The sequence below is a fragment of the Lithobates pipiens genome, unplaced genomic scaffold, assembly GCF_037356315.1.
Source record: "Lithobates pipiens isolate NorthernLeopardFrog02 unplaced genomic scaffold, aLitPip1_a1.2 Scaffold_18, whole genome shotgun sequence".
NCBI lineage: Eukaryota > Metazoa > Chordata > Amphibia > Anura > Ranidae > Lithobates > Lithobates pipiens.
This window is the reverse complement of record NW_027507758.1, coordinates 441,973,125-441,990,969: the sequence shown is the minus strand read 5'-3', so window position 1 is coordinate 441,990,969 and position 17,845 is coordinate 441,973,125. Positions and strand designations below refer to the sequence as shown.

Genomic DNA, 17,845 nt, shown 5'->3' with positions numbered 1-17,845 from the left:
CTCTCCCAGAAAGCACAGCAAGAGTGGCACTCCTACTGGGCGTGCTCCGAGAGAAAATAACCTTAAAGCACCCAACCAAACTGTGTTTCCATGCCTGCCATAAGAGACAGCGCCCCTTATGGCCAGGCCGAACACTCTATAGTCCAGTCAGACTGATGCTGAGGTCAAAATTTGGAATAATTATACCCAAACCAAACTGCAGTTTAGGTGTAACATTAAATTTCAAAACATACAGCGCGTGCTCGTCAGGAGCCGGCGCTACACAAGCAAATATTCTCTAACTACAAGAGACATGTATTCTTACTTGACTCTTGGTTTGCTTTGTGTATTTCGTCCAGATCTTCACAGTAATCCAGTGTGAAACTTTGGCTCTGTGCAGGAGCTTCCTGTAATGAAGACCAATCACTGCTGCTCCTTCTCCTTTTGCTGGGTGATTGGTCTTGTATCCATCCTCCTCTAGTTTTCTGAAGACAGTCTGTAGTGAGTGTACCTGCTGGGTTGCCCCCACAGCTCTGTCTGCACAAGCTATATACAGCACAGTGATGATGTCACTGCTGCTTTTACAATGTAAAATCTGTGTCTGCAAAGATATGTGGCATATACAAAGTGGATTTATGTAATTTCTTACTATTGAGGAATCTACCGCATTTAAATGATAGTTTAAATGCCCAAAGTTCAGCTTTAACGTGTGTAAAAAAATTAAAACATTGACCCAGACGCAAAGTGGTTAACGGTTGCTCTGCTTTAACTATGGTTAGTTGTCTACATGTATACAAGCATGACTTTTGTATGCTGGTTTTAGCTCATCTGAACGGAGAGGTGTCTGGCTTGTGGCACCTCTGATTGCTAAATTGCCCACTTCGGTTCAAGGCAGAGTGTTAAAGGCAGCTGGAGAGGAACTGGAGAAAGGTCAACATTTGGGCTCATCCTCCAAAAAAGAACGGGACAGGCAAAAGCAAAAAAGGTAATATATTACTTTCTTTCCGTTAGCTGTGCTCGCGGTTCATTAGAACAATTGACAAGACTTTTGGTAAGATCCTATTAGAAAGCACCATTAAAGAGGTCTATTTTATAAATTATTTCACACAAAATTAACACAAATTTCACCAAGATACATTTTCTAATTGGATTCAGTTGAAAAAATGTGTGACTCCTGGGTGAAAGTTGTATGAATCTTGTATGAAAACACACATACTTTGACCCTAAGTGTGTTTATAATTTTAGTACCTTCCTTTTTTGTAGTTTTGGTTTGAGAAGGAACTAACACCCGTGAGAAGCCAGTAATCCTAGCATAACATGGAGCACTATTGACACAGGAAAGAAACAGAATCCAGCAGCACAAAAAGTTTCACCAACAGGAAAAGAAGCCTTTAGCAGTCTGTGAATAGCCCCGTGGATCAGGCAGCTTGTGCCAACCACAAGCTCTAAGCAGCTCTAAATTTATCTCCATGGGTGGGTGACAGTCTTTTAGACCTTTAGGGCTTAGGCACGCCCAAGTAGTGGCAAATAGCATCCTCATAACTCTTTTCTCTGTATAACTCAAGTACATTTAACAGGTCCTCTGGAATGTACATAGGCATACACAAGAGGTGTGCTAAGTGCTGCTGACTTCCCTTCTTGTCTCTCCTCTCGGCTGTTGTGGGAGAGCGGGGGAACGGGCTAGTCAATATGTAATTTACCGACCCCTTTTTTCCTAAATGAGCACAGTAAACACACTTACTCACTGTGTTCATTCACAAACAGAATCATAGTAAACACAGTTTACTATGCTTCAGTGTGTTTGCACTTTGGGATGCACACCCTAATGCAATAGACTGGGAACATCTACAGTATGGGAATGTATGAGTACTTCTATCCATATTCAGGAGCTACCCTATTACTAACATTTCTTTGCAGACATGCTGAGTAACTCTTTAGGTTTCCCACACCCAGATAGCATGTAGGAATCAGAATCTGCTTAAAAAAGACCTTAAAAACCTGTCTTTGAACTTCAGTATTTGTTGCAGTCTTTGGAGGGAAATCACTCAGAGTATTACTATGCAACTTTCCCTTTGGTTTGGAGGACTATGGTACTGAGTCAGTGACTGCCAAGGCCGAATAAAATTTTACTGACAAGGTATCAGAATTCTGGGGCATGTATCAGAGCAGTAATGATAGGCGCCCCCTCTTCCACATAGTTCCACATAGTTCTCCTCATCTTTCTCCCTGTCTACCCAAGTTCTGTCTTATCATACACAGTAGATGGTTCATTCTCAGAGTCATCCAGGCTCTCTTTTCCAGGATAAATTGGGTAAGGGAAGAGGCAGGGCCTAAGGTACTGGGGACTCTAAGAACTGATTAAAGGCTTTAGCTTCTTCTTCAGCAGCACATTTCTGACATCCTTTTGGGCCTCAGTGACACAAAAATTCCCCATCCAATGGGCAGTTGCTAATGGTTACTGCAGTAAAAAAAATTCACAAATCATCTAGGAAAAAAAAAATAGCCAGGGTAGTCCCAAATAAGCCCCCACGTGTGGAGTTCATCTGCAAAAGAGCTGCTGGTGTTACAGTTCCTTCTAGCGTTTCTATTGGTGATCTGTATTAGATGGTCCACCAATGGTGACTAAATAACTAAGCCAATACTGTAAGTCATTCAAGCAAAGTTTGGGTGGATTTTTAAAGTCCAAGCAAAAGGGTTGGTGTTTTCAGGATACCCAACAGTGACAGCAATCACACCACTCAAATAGAAATACCTTCAACTCCACCAATGGGCCAAGGGTGTGCCTTTAAGTTGAGACCAGCAATTCTTCAATATGTGCCTTTAAGCTGAAACCAGCAATGGGCTGAGCAAGGTGGTTCCCCTTTTGTGGCCACCTTCCTATCTTCTAGGCCTTAGCATAGTCCCATTCCCCACTCCCTGCAAATGAATTTTGAAATGGATGAGCCTTCCCTAGGCAGCAGGCCTGAGAGGTAAAAAGGCTCTGTGCAGAGTGGACCTCTTCTCCAGACTGTGTCCCTGGGTTCACATCCTCTTCAGGCTGGGAAGCAAATACCTTTCTGGAAGGGATCCCCGAATATTTCTCTCCTTTTTCAGCCAACATCACTGGCAAAAGACCAGAGTGAATTAAATATTCATAACCCAAAACACTGTACCTTCTTGCATAATCTGCTGGGGAACACTCCCCAACACCAGGCAGAAGCAAGCAATGCTCTAGGCTTAGGGAAATCCCAACAAACACAGAAAACAACAGCAATCAAAGCCCTGGCTGGCTGGTGTCCATGTTCACTCTAAATTTAGACTAGTGGCACCCCCAACTTCAACTTGGGCAGGGTCGTCAATCAATAAAAAAATCCGTAAAATCTTTTATAGTCACCAAATAGATTTTCATGGTATTTGGAGAGAATAATGTAGTGTGACATTCAAAGTCCCTTTAGCATCTGGAACGTTCAGGTGTGTGATCTAATGTTAGACATTCATAATTCTCCATGTTGGAAGTTTGCTATATTACAAATGTACAGTATAGTAAAATGTTATAACATTTTTCATTGATCTTATTAAGCATGTCCCTGCTGAGTCAGCACCCATTCCTATCACTGGTACTCACCTGTTTAAAGGGACAGGATGAGCAGCGAGAAGGCCTCCTCACATCACTGCAAAATCAGCTGAATCAGGTACAGTGTTCTGGATCAATGCAGAAAACTTACTTTAGAAATGAAACAAGATGAACAATGGGAGGGAGGAGTCCCAATAGGAGACCACCTAAAGTCTAGACATTCCTGCCTGGTACCACATCCTTATAAAATTGTGTACAAAAAAAACCTAACTATAGAATAGAGCACTTTACCACATATATGTAAAAAGTCAATGTTTTACTTTATTTTACAAATATTAAAAAACATATTAGACATATAAAGAAGTACTACATCTCAAAATTACAACAGCAGCCACTGTGGAGGACACCTAAACCTCCTCCACACACCCCCCTTCCCCCCAATTATACCTGGACGTGGACATCCAGAAGGACTAAAATAGCAAGATGACAGTGAAGCATTCATAAACAAGACATGATTTTAGTCCTAACACAAACCTGGTCCATTTAGGATTTTGAGTTGACAATTAAAGGAAATGGTTGATTCCTTCCAGAGAGTTGCAGTTGGTGGTAGTGGCCATGACTATGTTTATTTATGTTTTACATGTAAAGTACAGAGCTTTACTGGAAGGGAAGGGGATCACCGCTCCAGGTGAAAACTTGGATATAAAACTCTCTTCGCAACTGGAACACCAGATGTTGGCTAGGCATATAGCAACATGAGGCAAAAAGGAAGTTCTGGACAGCCGCACTCCGGAATATAGCCTTCATTTGTAAAAAGTCCAACAGATACAAGCCACAGCAATAAATCGGTCAAACAAACTGACGTGTTTCACACATATCAGTGCTTAGTCATATCTTGACTAAGCACTGTTAAGTGTGAAACGTGTCAGCTTGTTTGTCCCATTTTTTGCTGTCTTGAATCTGTTGGATTTTTTTCAAATAAAGGCTATATTCCGGAGTACGGCTGTCCAGAACTCCCTTTTTGCCTCATACAGAGCTTTACTGTCGTTATCTTCCTGATGAAGCAGGCATGCACCAGTTAAAAAGGCATCAAAGTTACAGAAGCAATCCATTGCCCAAGTTTTGGTGGGGATGATAAGTGATGACATACACTACAAACCCGTGCACCTGTAATGTTGACAGGTAGTACTTTTGTCTCTATATATGTCTAATATGTTTTTTAATATTTGTAAAATAAAAGATTGACTTTTTACATGTATGCGGTACCTCTCAAGTCCTCTATTCTCTAGTTAGGGTTTTTTGTTTAGAAATAAAACATGGGAAATTCTAGAAAAATACACCTGACAATTAAAGATATTGGAAAGTGTCAAAAATTCTATCCGTTTGCATTTTTGAAATCCAGCAGTTTATGAGTTTATTGGTAAATCTTAGTCCTAGCAACATTTTAAAAGCATGTTTATCCCACCAATATTCTCTGCTTAACCATTTCTACATCATATATACACTGGATGCTATTTTAGATTACCCCTTTACATCATTCATACACAAATTTATGGCTACTAATATTTACAGCATTTTCACAACCTAAAAATAAATTTAATGTAATGAATCTTATCAATACATGTTAATGTTTTTAGTTCATTGTTTCTATGTATTTTATGTGATTATATATGTTTATCAGGGCTTATTACATACCTCCATAGTTGTATTTTATTTGCTGTTTTTCACAATGGAAGTCTATGAGTTGGACAAATTATTCAAAACGGTGCATTTCCTATGCAGCTGATATGTTATCTTGACGTGTGCTATGGTTCATTTATACTACAGGGCATTGGATCATAATGCATGCATTGTTGTGTGCTTTGGTGCATTGCTGCTTGCTCATTAAAGGGGCATTCTAAATGTTCCTGCAACACATAAACAAATAGGTTATTGTGTGTTGTGGTGTGCTGCATATGGGTTCTGCCCATTGTTTAGGTGAATGGTACTGCAAAGCATAAAGCATGAATGTTGCACTACCGCATGATGTGGTAACATGTTACTGAAGCCTTAAAGCTCAACTCTAAGCAAACTGTCAAATACATAAAAGTATATTTATACATAAATGACATTTAAGAGAAGTGTTTTAGTTTTTTTTATCCATTCCTAAAAATTGCACAGCCGGATAGCAGAGCTAATAAGATGAAACTCTTTTCCCTGCTACAGTTGTAGACTGTAGAAGGAATTCAGAGGTGTCCTCTCATCCTGGAGACTGGACAGTGAAAAAACAGCCACAAAGTGATAAAGATGCCAAGACAAATTCTGATAATTACACTAGAAACATTTAAAAATAAATATGAGTGGCATTGTTTGTCTTCTATATTTGCCTGAAGTTTAACTTTAAGAAAGAGTCAGAATAATTGCATTAAGTGCTCCCTCTAGTGACTAATCTTCAGTTCTCTCTACATTTAATACAATAGCAAATACAGGCATACCGTGCTTTTAAGTACACAATGGGATTTATTTACTAATGTTGTAAAGTGAAAAATCAGGCTAATTTCTGCATAGAAACCAATGAGCTTCTAACCTTAGCTTGTTCAATTAAGCTTTGGTAATAAAACCTGGAAGCTCATTGGTTTCTATGCAGAAGTGAGCCTGCTTTTGCTCTTTCCAGCTTTAGTAAATAAAGCCCATTGGGTACTTAAAAGTGGAATATGCCTGTATAAAGACGAGGAAGCATTCAAATTCTGAAAGTCAGATTATTTATTATAAACCCTGCAAATAAAGACACAAATGAGTGCTCATTGAAAATACTCTATACCAGGGGTTCTTAAACTTTTTACAATTACAGATGTCCAATGGATGCCTAATATGCTCCTTTACACACTATGGGGGTTATTTACGAAAGGCAAATCCACTTTGCACTGCAAATGCACTTGGAAGTGCAGTCGCTCTAAATCTAAGGGGTAGATCTGAAATGAGTTGAAGCTCTTCTGATTTTATCATCCTATCATGTGCAAGTTAAAATGCTGTTTTTTATTTTCCTTGCATGTCCCCCTCAGATCTACAGCGACTTTACTTCCAATTGCACTTTCCCTGCAAAGTGGATTTTCCTTTGGTAAATAACCCTCTATATATCATCATCTTCAGTTTTATTAGGGAACCAGTTTCAAGTATTAAATATCAAACGTGTCATTAGTTCAGCTTTACTTTACATATGGATAGCTAGCAAGAGAAAAGCTAAGAAAATGATTAGGATTGTATATATTTATTTATATACCTCAGTTTACAACCCCTGCTCTATACTGTCCTTTAACCACTTTCAGACCGGACCAATTTGCTGGTCAAAGACCAGACCACTTTTTGCGATTCGGCACTGCGTCGCTTTAACTGACAATTGCGCGGTCGTGCGACGTGGCTCCCAAACAAAATTGAGATCCTTTTTTTTCCCACAAATAGAGCTTTCTTTTGCTGGTATTTAATAACCCCTGTGGTTTTTATTTTTTGCGCTATAAACAAAAATAGAGCGACAATTTTGAAAAAAACGCATTATTTTTTACTTTTTGTTATAATAAATATCCCCCAAAAATAATATAAAAACATTTTTTCCCTCAGTTTAGGCCGATACCTATTCTTCTACATATTTTTGGTAAAAAAAATCGCAATAAGCGATTATTGATTGGTTTGCGCAAAAGTTATAGCGTTTACAAAATAGGAATAGTTTTATAGCATTTTTATTAATAATTTTTTATTATTTTTTTTTTACTAGTAATGGCGGCGATCAGCGATTTTTATTGTGACTGCGACATTGTGGGGGACCCATCGGACATTTTTTACACATTTTTGGGACCATTGTCATTTATACAGTAGTCACTACTATATAAATGCAGTGATTCCTGTTTAAATGACACTGGCAGTGAAGGGGTTAACCAGTGGGTGGCAGTGTAGGGGTTAAGTGTTCCTAGGGGTGTGTTACTAACTGTGGGGGGGTTGGGCTTTCATTTAGTGAACACTGATCTCTGCTCCAATCACATGGAGCAGAGATCAGCGTCACTAGTTGCTAGGCAGAATGGAGAAATGCTGTTTACTCTACATTTCCTCCATTCGGCCGCTCCGTGAGACGATCGCAGGGATGCCCGCGGCGATCGAGTCCGCGGGCCCCGCGACCGGACTCACGGGGGTCCCGACCAGCGCGGGAGCGCACCGCCGGCGGCGCGCTCCAGATGGCAGGGTGGCATTGAATATTGGACGTAGCTGTACGCCAATATGCCTGCCCGTGCCATTCTGTCAACGTACATCGTCGTGCGCTGGTTGGGAAGTGGTTAAAGGCTAATTCCACCTTTTGCAAAAAAAAAAATGCACCCACCTTGATTTAAAAAAATAAAGTGCATTTAATATGTGATTCATAGTAGTCCATTATGCTTTACCTTTGCAGGGAATGAAAGAGGAAGTAAACTCATCAGGGTTTACTTCCTCTTTAATAATCTGAATGATCTTGACGTTTGTAAACTTACTTTGTGAAGATCCCCACACATTTACTTCCTTGAATTCTGTGACGTGTATTCACTATTGCGCAATCCCTAATATTTCTATTAGGATATAAGCCACTCCACCTTAAAAGAAAGTGTTCCTTGTGGTCTACGATTTCAGAAAACAAATATCATAACTGAATGAACCATATAACATTGCTTATAACTAGTGAAATAGACATATGTATTAACCCTCGTACATTGTGAACCCAAAGATGAGATATACAGTTCTGGGTCAGTATATACCAAAAATTCAGAAAAGAAAAACATGTGAGGGAACACCCAACAGGACTATAAAAATTATAAAAAATAATGAATCAACGTAAATGTGATAATATAATAAAGTCCATTGTGAGTCCAATTGAAGAAACACCCCGTGTTAAAGGGATCTGTCCAATCCTAAACCCCTCAATCAGCGTGAAGCAAGACCAGGTGCACCTCCACCAAACAAATAACACTAGCCCCTTACCAGATGCCCCAGTAAGGAGCGCTTTATCACAAATCAGGTCTGAAGATAGGTCAATCTTGAGCCATCCGAGTGGAACACTTTATCGTAAACCAGATTAGGGGATACGCCAGTCATGAACCATCCAAAGGAGGGAAAACGCTGTTTGAAGCAGGACTCAAATGTGTTCCATTGGAGAATCAAAGAAGGTCCACCATAGGGAGGAAAAAATACTCCAGATAGTGTAAAATCATTTATTAAAACGCCAATGTAAAAAGAGAAATACACTTACAAACATGAAAGAACATGTTTGGGGTGGCGTGACATGCTTATTTGCCTCATGTAAACTGGTACCAGAAGGGATATCGACTGGAGTTCGCGATCGGCCGACGCTTGCCCATTTTGATGATATGCCCGATGTTCTTTCATGTTTGTAAGTGTATTTCTCTTTTTACATTGGCGTTTTAATAAATGATTTTACACTATCTGGAGTATTTTTTCCTCCCTATGGTGGACCTTCTTTGATTCTCCAATGGAACACATTTGAGTCCTGCTTCAAACAGCGTTTTCCCTCCTTTGGATGGTTCATGACTGGCGTATCCCCTAATCTGGTTTACGATAAAGTGTTCCACTCGGATGGCTCAAGATTGACCTATCTTCAGACCTGATTTGTGATAAAGCGCTCCTTACTGGGGCATCTGGTAAGGGGCTAGTGTTATTTGTTTGGTGGAGGTGCACCTGGTCTTGCTTCACGCTGATTGAGGGGTTTAGGATTGGACAGATCCCTTTAACACGGGGTGTTTCTTCAATTGGACTCACAATGGACTTTATTATATTATCACATTTACGTTGATTCATTATTTTTTATAATTTTTATAGTCCTGTTGGGTGTTCCCTCACATGTTTTTCTTTTCTGAATTTTTGGTATATACTGACCCAGAACTGTATATCTCATCTTTGGGTTCACAATGTACGAGGGTTAATACATATGTCTATTTCACTAGTTATAAGCAATGTTATATGGTTCATTCAGTTATGATATTTGTTTTCTGAAATCGTAGACCACAAGGAACACTTTCTTTTAAGGTGGAGTGGCTTATATCCTAATAGAAATATTAGGGATTGCGCAGTTCTCTTCTTCTTTTTTTCTTTCTTTACACGTATATAACACTTTGGGTATGTACTAGAATTGCTGCATCACATAATTCCGTCTATTGTACACTGTAGCGCAGATTTCCTCTCTCTTTTTTCTTTGTATTCACTATTCCCTGTTGATAAACACAGCTGTGCCACAGAATTCACAGAGCCTGCCTTCCTAACTACAGAAGGGCTGAGAGGAGGAGTTTCAAGAGATGGAGTCAGTACAGCAATCACAGCTTACAGGCAGCAAGCTACCATGGGATATGTAGTATTTAGAAATCAAAAGTAAACAGCGGGTAGGGTTGCCAACTTTTCTGCAAGCCAATCCCGAACATTTTAGCAGTACAAGGCAATTTTTTTATATTATACACTATAGGATTGTAAAAAAACCTGGGACACCTTTGGGTGCTCCAAGGAGAGTAGTAATGCGGCCCGTGTAGCATAACGGCAGCTAACGGTGGGTGTGGCCAACTTGTGTTAACAGTGGGAGGAGCTTAATTGGGCATGGATAAATAAAACTCCTCTATCCACACAAACTGGGCCGAAACTGGGGGGGCAGGGGGGGACCTGCCCCAGGCACCGCATTGAGGGTGGTGCTCCTGACAGGACCAGTGACAGCGATAACACTTCTCCTGTCAGTCATGCGCTGGGTGAGAGGAGGAGAGAGCCAGAGGCGGTGGGGACTGTGTTTTCTCTCCCTCTGCTATTCCCCGCCAGATGCCACCCCATAAGCTGTTTTTGGGTCTGCTCAGAACTTGTAGCAGGGGCGGACTTCAGGCAATGCCTGGCAGGAGGGTGAAGGGAGAACAGGATATGAGGGGAGGAGATGACCATCAGGGGGTACTCCTGTAGGGGCTCAAACAGCAGGGGGATCGGTGGAGCACGAAGTGCAATGCCCTGTACTGGTCTCTTTAGTGGCTGAAAGACAGACATGGTCCCGTCCAGCCCTTCATTGAATGCTGTGTGAGTGGCCGCTGATCTCTCTCCACCCCTGCCAGCAATCAGAGGTGGGACAAGTGAGCAGTATCCTGGGGCAGTGAGAGGAGAAGTGGCGGAGTGGGGAGAGCCGGGAAGAACTGCGCTGTGTTGTGCTCTCCAGCTCTCCTCTCGTGTCAGAACAGCGCTCCTCCTTCCCATTAGACAGGATCGGTCTCACATCACATCGGATTGTACACATACACATAGTTTGATTACCGCCCCCTATCTTCTCCAAGGACTGCTCATTGCAGCCAGAAATGTGGGTAGGGGGCTGTAATCAAACTGTGTGTGTTGGAGGAGCACTGTTCTGACAGTCGAGCCGGAGACATCCTGTCTCATGTGCTGACAATAGATGGTGAATGGGAGCCGGGAGTCGGCAGCAGGAAGGTGAAAGGAGTTAGTGATATTAGATAGCATAACTAAGCAGTGACTCCTTCACCATGGATAATGCAGTTATCAGATAACCCCGCTGATAGCATCCAGGATCCAGGTACATTACAGCCATCAGTTAAATAAAAGCTCTAATTTTGGGGGGATGGGGGTGGTCTCCTGGTGTAGTATGTAGGGGGGATAGGGGAGTCCTCTCCTCTCTCACCCCTTCCTCTCTCACTCCTCTCTCTCCGCCCCCTCTCTCCTCCCCCTCTCCCCGCCATTCTCTCACCTCTCTTCTTCCTCTAACCCCATTTCTCTCCCCCCTCTCTCACTCCTCTCTCTCTCTCACCCCTCTCTCTCTATCTCACTCCTCTCTATCAGCACCCTCTCTCCTACCCCATCCCCCTCTACCCCCATCCTCTCACCTTTCCTGTCTCTGACCCCCCTGACCCCCTCTCTCTCTCACCCCCCTCTCTTGCTCTCTGACCTCCCTCACTCTTACCCCCCTCTTTCTCTCTCTCTCTTTCTCTCACCCCTCTCTCTCACCCCCTCGCTCTCTATCACCCCCTCTCTCTATCTCCCACCCCATTTCTCTCTCAACCTCCTCTCTCTCTTCTACATCCTTTCCCTCACTCTTTCTCTCACACCTCGTTTCTCACTTCCCTTCCTCTCCCTTCAACTCTGTCCCCCCTCCTCTCTCTCCCCTTTATTCATCTCTTTCATACTTTACCATCTCTCTTTACCTCCTATTCCTATCTCTCCTTCTTCTCTCTCTCCCTCCACCCCCTTTTTCCTCTCCTAGATTATAATAGGAGTTTCTGTCATATTTCAGGTTCTCTGTAAAAAATATGTTCTGTTAGTAAATTTTCCATGTTTTGTACAAGTAATAAAATAATAAAAATGTAAAACTACTGACACTGTCCACTGTCCTACTGACACCAACCTCTGGCCAATTCTGATTAGTGCTTTATGCAGCAAATAACAGATTGCCTGACTCTGTGAAGGGGGCAGTGACCCTGCTGACTGGGGGGGGGGGGGGGGGGAGCAGCTGCAAAGAATGCAGGGAATCCAGGAAGTTGTGTAAAGAGCCAGCAGTCAGGCAGCATTCACAACATTAAAAGAGATGTAATATTGATCTGGGTTGCTATAAAGCTTCCCAATCACTCCCATGTGACTTGCAGGAAGATACACCACAACTCTGGTTCCCTGTCAGGACCAAAACAAATCATGTCTGAATGGAGGGCATGAGGAACTTGGGGAATTTCCATTCTCTGATCTCTTTTGCTAACTATGAAACATAAAGTTCTCGGCTCTCAGCATTTCCAGGCCTAGATCTGTCAAAACCCTAGTTAATTTGATAAACAGATGATCGCGCACAGTCCTGTGCTCAGTTGGCTGGAGCAGAGGGCAAGACAGACATCAGGGGTATAACAGTCCCCTGATTTCTCCATAAAAAATTACCTGTAAACATGTAAAATATGCAAAAATAAAAATATTTATTTTAAACCGCCCTGTTGCCCTCTACGCACTCTGAACACAAATAGGTAGGTAGGGTGCACATGTATATGTAAGCAATAATTGCACAACACATATTGGGTATTCCTCATTTACTAATAAAGCCAACTGATAATTTTGAGCATCACAGTTATTTTTTTTACACTTTCCAGTTATGAGGCCTGACATATTTGGTATCCATTTACCTGACACAACCTCATCTTTTATTTTGTACACAGAGATTGAGTATTAAATTGAGTTTGTGTGCACCAAAATTCATTTAGTGAATTTGTTCTGAAAATATAGATTAGTTAAACAGTTGAGCAAATATTGTGCAACACGAAACATATCAACTACCATCTTTTTATTCACAAATTATAAGTATTGCCTCTAATTCGCATGAATAACATATAAGTACCATCATCCACAGTTCATAATATTAAAGAAAGGATTGGTGTGGAAGTGCTGGGGCAACTGCTCACGCTAACCCTTAAGCAGTTCCAAACCACAATGTCGTAAGTTGGACTATACCGGTTCTTGGAAATAAGTAAAGCAAAACATCTATTAAAATTTTGTATTATTTAATAAACACATAGAAAAGTAACAAAACATCACTCATTAAAATACAGTAATGTGTACACCCCAATAAAGGCGTTCCAATTCTCCACAGGCAGAGTTCAAACTTAGTGACGCACAGGGTTTCCTCTACTAGTTTCGCGGGACAAACCACTTCTTCAGGAGGATATCTATACAAAACATAGTAGGTAGTATTTAATGAATAGCAAACAAAAGCAACATAACATAAAAATAACCATTTGTATATAGACAGATTCATCATACAATTGGGAAAAAGAGGTCAGCTCACCCCAAACTTGAAAGATGGATTGCGGACAGGAGGGCCCCTATACTCCCCCTACGGCGAACATGGAATTTATATTAAATTAACTCGTAAAAAAAATATTTTTTTAAAAAGAAAAAAGATATTATAAAGTGACCCGAGGGAGGGGGAAAAAAAATTACCTATATATATATATATATATATATATATATATATATATATATATATATATATATATATATATATATATATATATATATATATATATATATATATATATATATATTCATATATACACGTATACATATACACACATAAATATATACACAAAAATACCAACACCCAAAGGGGCATGTTAATGGGGAAAAAAAAAAAGAACACCAAGGTCCATACCCTTTACCAAGAAGAGGGGACAAGGAAAAGCAACAAATAAGGAAAAGGCTTACCAAGAACCTTGTTAATATAAAGTTACCCAGGCGCAATTGGTAAAGGCCATAGGGTTACATCTATATAAATGTCAGAGTTGGAGCTGGGCTGATAAGCCCAACAGAACCAAACCAACAGAGAATATGCTGCAGCGTTTGTGTCTATAAAGCAAAGGGATAGCGATCATTGAAAAGCCTATCCGCCAGACAGTTATAAGCAATATCAGCAAACAATAGGTCCACCACAAATAAATTACCTGATAGTAAGGATTGCCGCAAGCTGAGCCCTGGGAGAGACCATGTAACCTGCCCACTTAGCGGTCAAATGGCCGCTAAATAGGCTCCCAGACACACTCCACGTCAGACGCCCGCTGGAAGGCCAGTGACGTCTGACATCATCTGGTCAGTTCCTCCACACTGCGCAGGCGCAGTGCTCAACCGCTACTGCGCAAGTGCGCAGGGGAAAAAAACGCCGGTAGACCAATTGGTCTCAGCGTTAACCCCTGCAAGCCAGTAAATCTGCATGTGCACCTGCTACATAAACATCTACGGATGCCACTTCATCGTTGAAAGGGGCTGTTGGCCATTCCACACTACATGGCACTATCCCTAAGGTTCTACATTCTTCACTTATGACTAACAAATACACGAAAGTAAGCGAAGATCTAATTTTCAAATTTTTTTAGATCTCAAAAAACAACAAGGGAACCTAGACTCTTATATCCTCAAACCCACACCAGCTCCATCACATATTTCCAATCCGACACCAACCACAATATCATAAACCTGACCCCCCATCTCTTGACGGATGACGAGGTGTCTGTACTTCAATTAGGCTTAGGTTTTTGCCCACTTGATAGATTAAAAGTAAATGAAACCATAAAAGATTTATATTTGTTTGCACGAAACCTCACATTTAAATTTATGTTTGATAAAGACCGCACTAATTTGAATCTTGAGCGTGAACTCACAGAACGCACTAAACACTTTAGTATGGCAGAATTTCGGGCACTACGGGACCTTATGCTCCTCTATGATGAAGGTGCTATTGAAGATCCTCCCCTTTCACAAACTATACCCTCCAGTACGTCTCAACCAACCCCGGTTAGAAATTTGGATCTAGCCTCTAAAAAAATTTGATTACGCTCTCGCAAATTCCCTGATCTCATGACGTGCCCCACTATTTGGGCCTTCCTTCAGACCACAATTAGAGATCTGAAACGACAACAATGGCATAACGTTACCCCTAATCTTGATCCTCGACAGTCTCGAGCACTTAGATCAGGGGTAATGAATTAAAATTCAAGGAGGTCCGGTCGCCAAAATTTTCTTTGGGTGGAGGTCCGAATCTCAAGTCTGTGCTATGACTCAGAAAGATTGTAGTTGCTGTATATCTATCAAAAACATGAGAAATTTACAATTTCCTTAGCATTTCAACAATATTTATTGTCAAGTTTCAGTTACAATATTAAACATGTGGACAGTTGGAACTAGGATAGCTTTACATTTGCTCTTGTCTTTGTATGGAAAACAAACAACTATTTTTAACAAAAATAATATGGAAAACAAATCAATAACTCTTTAATAAAACATAAAAAGCACATCCATTTTTCAAGTAAAAAGAAATAAGCACCTTCTGACTTTATTTCAATTTTTTACCACCCAAAAACCTGTCTAGTGAGAAAAATGGGCTTTTGATTGTCCTGCCAGTAGTTTGAATCTTGGCTTAAATTGAGTTACTGCCATTCTCATGCACATATGTAGGTGCTCATTGGTGAGTTTGGAACGATACTTTGTTTTAATAATGTTCATAGTGGATAAAGCTGACTCACAGCTGTACGTAGATCCAAACATAGTCAAGGTGTGTAGTGCTACCTTGATTAGACAAGGGAAATCAGTCAGGCACAGTCTGTAGCCAGAAGTTAGCCGGATCAGTTCCTCCAAAGTGCTCTCTTAGCCCTTGTACACACGGTCGGAGATTCCGACAGAATGTGTCTGATGGGACCGTTTTGTCGGATATTCTGACTGTGTGTGGTCTACATCGGACTGTTTCCGTCGGAGTACCCGACGGACCAAGTTTTCCAACTTGTTGGTAAACTTTTCCGACAAAATGCTCCGATTGGACATACTCCGATCATGTGTAGAGAATTCCGATCGGACAAAGTGCCACGCATGCTCAGATCAAATTCCTACACCAAAGCTATTGGCTACTAGCGTGAACGTAATCCCGTCGTAACGAAATAACGTCATCACGTCGGATTTTTTGACAACTTTGTCCGACTGTGTGTATGCAACAGTTTCGGACAAAATCTGTCGGACAAAATCTGACGGATTTGGTTGTCGGAATCTCCGACCGTGTGTACAAGGGCTAAGTGCGACATTTGTTTGCAGGTCAATCATTTCTGTCTGTAGAGATCCCTCATGTGCCCACTTGAAGGTCTGCTTCACCTCCTTTGAAAACACTCTGACATCTTTAATAAGACATGGATTGTGAATGCACAGGAGGATCTGATGTCCAAGACTAAAGCTATCAAACCTTTTACTGAAGTTTACAATGAGTTTATTTATGAAGTCAACAAAAGGAGAAACATCTCTCTTTCCTTGAATCTGTTCTTTCACCTTTGTGAAATGCAAGCACTCTCCTTGCAGATCTTCCTTGAACAAATTCAGTTCTCTCTGGAAGGAGCGGACTGCGGTCATCAAATCACAGATGGAATTGTTCTTGCCCTGGAGCTTTAAATTGAGTTTGTTAAGGTGTGATGTTATGTCCACTAGGAAAGCGATATTATCCATTGTGCTCTCATCTTGTAAAAACAGTGAAAACTGTCTTGTTTTCTGACTTTTAAGTTGCACTAAGAAAGCTGCTACTTCAGTTCGAATGGACCAAAACCGTTCCAATACATTGCCTTTACTTAGCCATCTAACATTGTTGTGAAGTTAAAGGTCATTTGCATTTGCCTCAACTTCTTTAAGAAACTCTCTTAGTAAACGATGTTGATGGGATGAGGATACCCTGAGGAAGTTGATGAGTTTCATCATTGTGTCCATGATTTCTGCAAACTTGTCCGATAGAATGGCACACAGGACAGTCTGGTGAATAATGCAGTGGTAAGAAATAAGGTCAGGGTTGTCCTCTTTCAGTCGTGCCACAGCTCCTCTCTCCGTTCCTACCATGGCAGGGGCACCATCTGCGGTAACCGAGACCACTTTTTTCAGATCCATCTTCCTCTTTCTCAGAATCTCCTTAATGGCCTCATATATGTCTTGTCCTCTTGTGTGTGTCTCAAGTGGTGTTACGCCTAACAGGTCCTCACAAAGTTCTTTTGTTTCTTTGTGAAAAATTTTTACATACACCAAAAGCTGGGCATTATCAGTTATATCCGTTGATTCATCAATGGCTAAAGAAATGCATACTGCACTCTGAATTGCTGTCCCAAAACATCCTCTGTTAATATTTCAGTCTTTTTTGTTGCCGTTGACGCTGACAGTGGGATCTGGTTGATTTTTCCACACAGCTCATCTTTTTGTTTACCCTCAAGTAAAGTTTCAGCAACAGCATTCAAACACTCCTTTACAAATGTACCATCGGTAAATGGTCTTTTGTGTTGCCCCAAAATCCATGCTACTTTAAGTGAACATTAATTTGCACGCTGCTGGGCTGTAAATGAATGTGAGAGGACTTTGGTTGATCTGCCATACTGGTCTTTCAGTTCCGTTATTTTACGTGCCCCTCACCTCGGAATGCTGTGGATATGTTTGCGCAAACAAACTGTGTTTTGTTTCCTAATGACGCTTCATATTGCTACTTTTTATTAACGCAACGGTTTCGTAACAAATGAGACAAACCGGTTTTAAACTTCCCACAGGAAGAATGAACATATATTGGTCTGTCCATTCATCTTTGAAGACTCGATTTTCAGTGTCTAGCTTCCTTTTCTTGGCACAAGCCATGCTCTCTGTCGCTTTTGCTACGGTTTCCTCCACACACTTTGGTAATATTCTGTAAATGTAAATGTCCCCATTAGTTTTCCCCCTTACATCAGTTGCCCCTATTAAAGTAATTCATTACATTGGGTGCCCCAGCAGACTACCCCCAAAAATCAGTTGCCAAAG

General features: G+C 41.1%; 1 protein-coding gene across 3 annotated transcripts in view; it reads left to right on the top strand.

Annotated features, from left to right (window-relative positions):
- Window positions 1-17,845, top strand: part of MED12L (mediator complex subunit 12L) — a 740,921-nt gene that overhangs the window by 598,223 nt on the left and 124,853 nt on the right. For all 3 annotated transcript variants that reach the window (XM_077488157.1, XM_077488156.1, XM_077488155.1), the window contains exons 31-32: window positions 803-964; window positions 3,539-3,650. In XM_077488157.1, coding sequence (XP_077344283.1) covers window positions 803-964; window positions 3,539-3,650 — 274 coding nt within the window. The remainder of the gene's footprint in view (window positions 1-802; window positions 965-3,538; window positions 3,651-17,845) is intronic.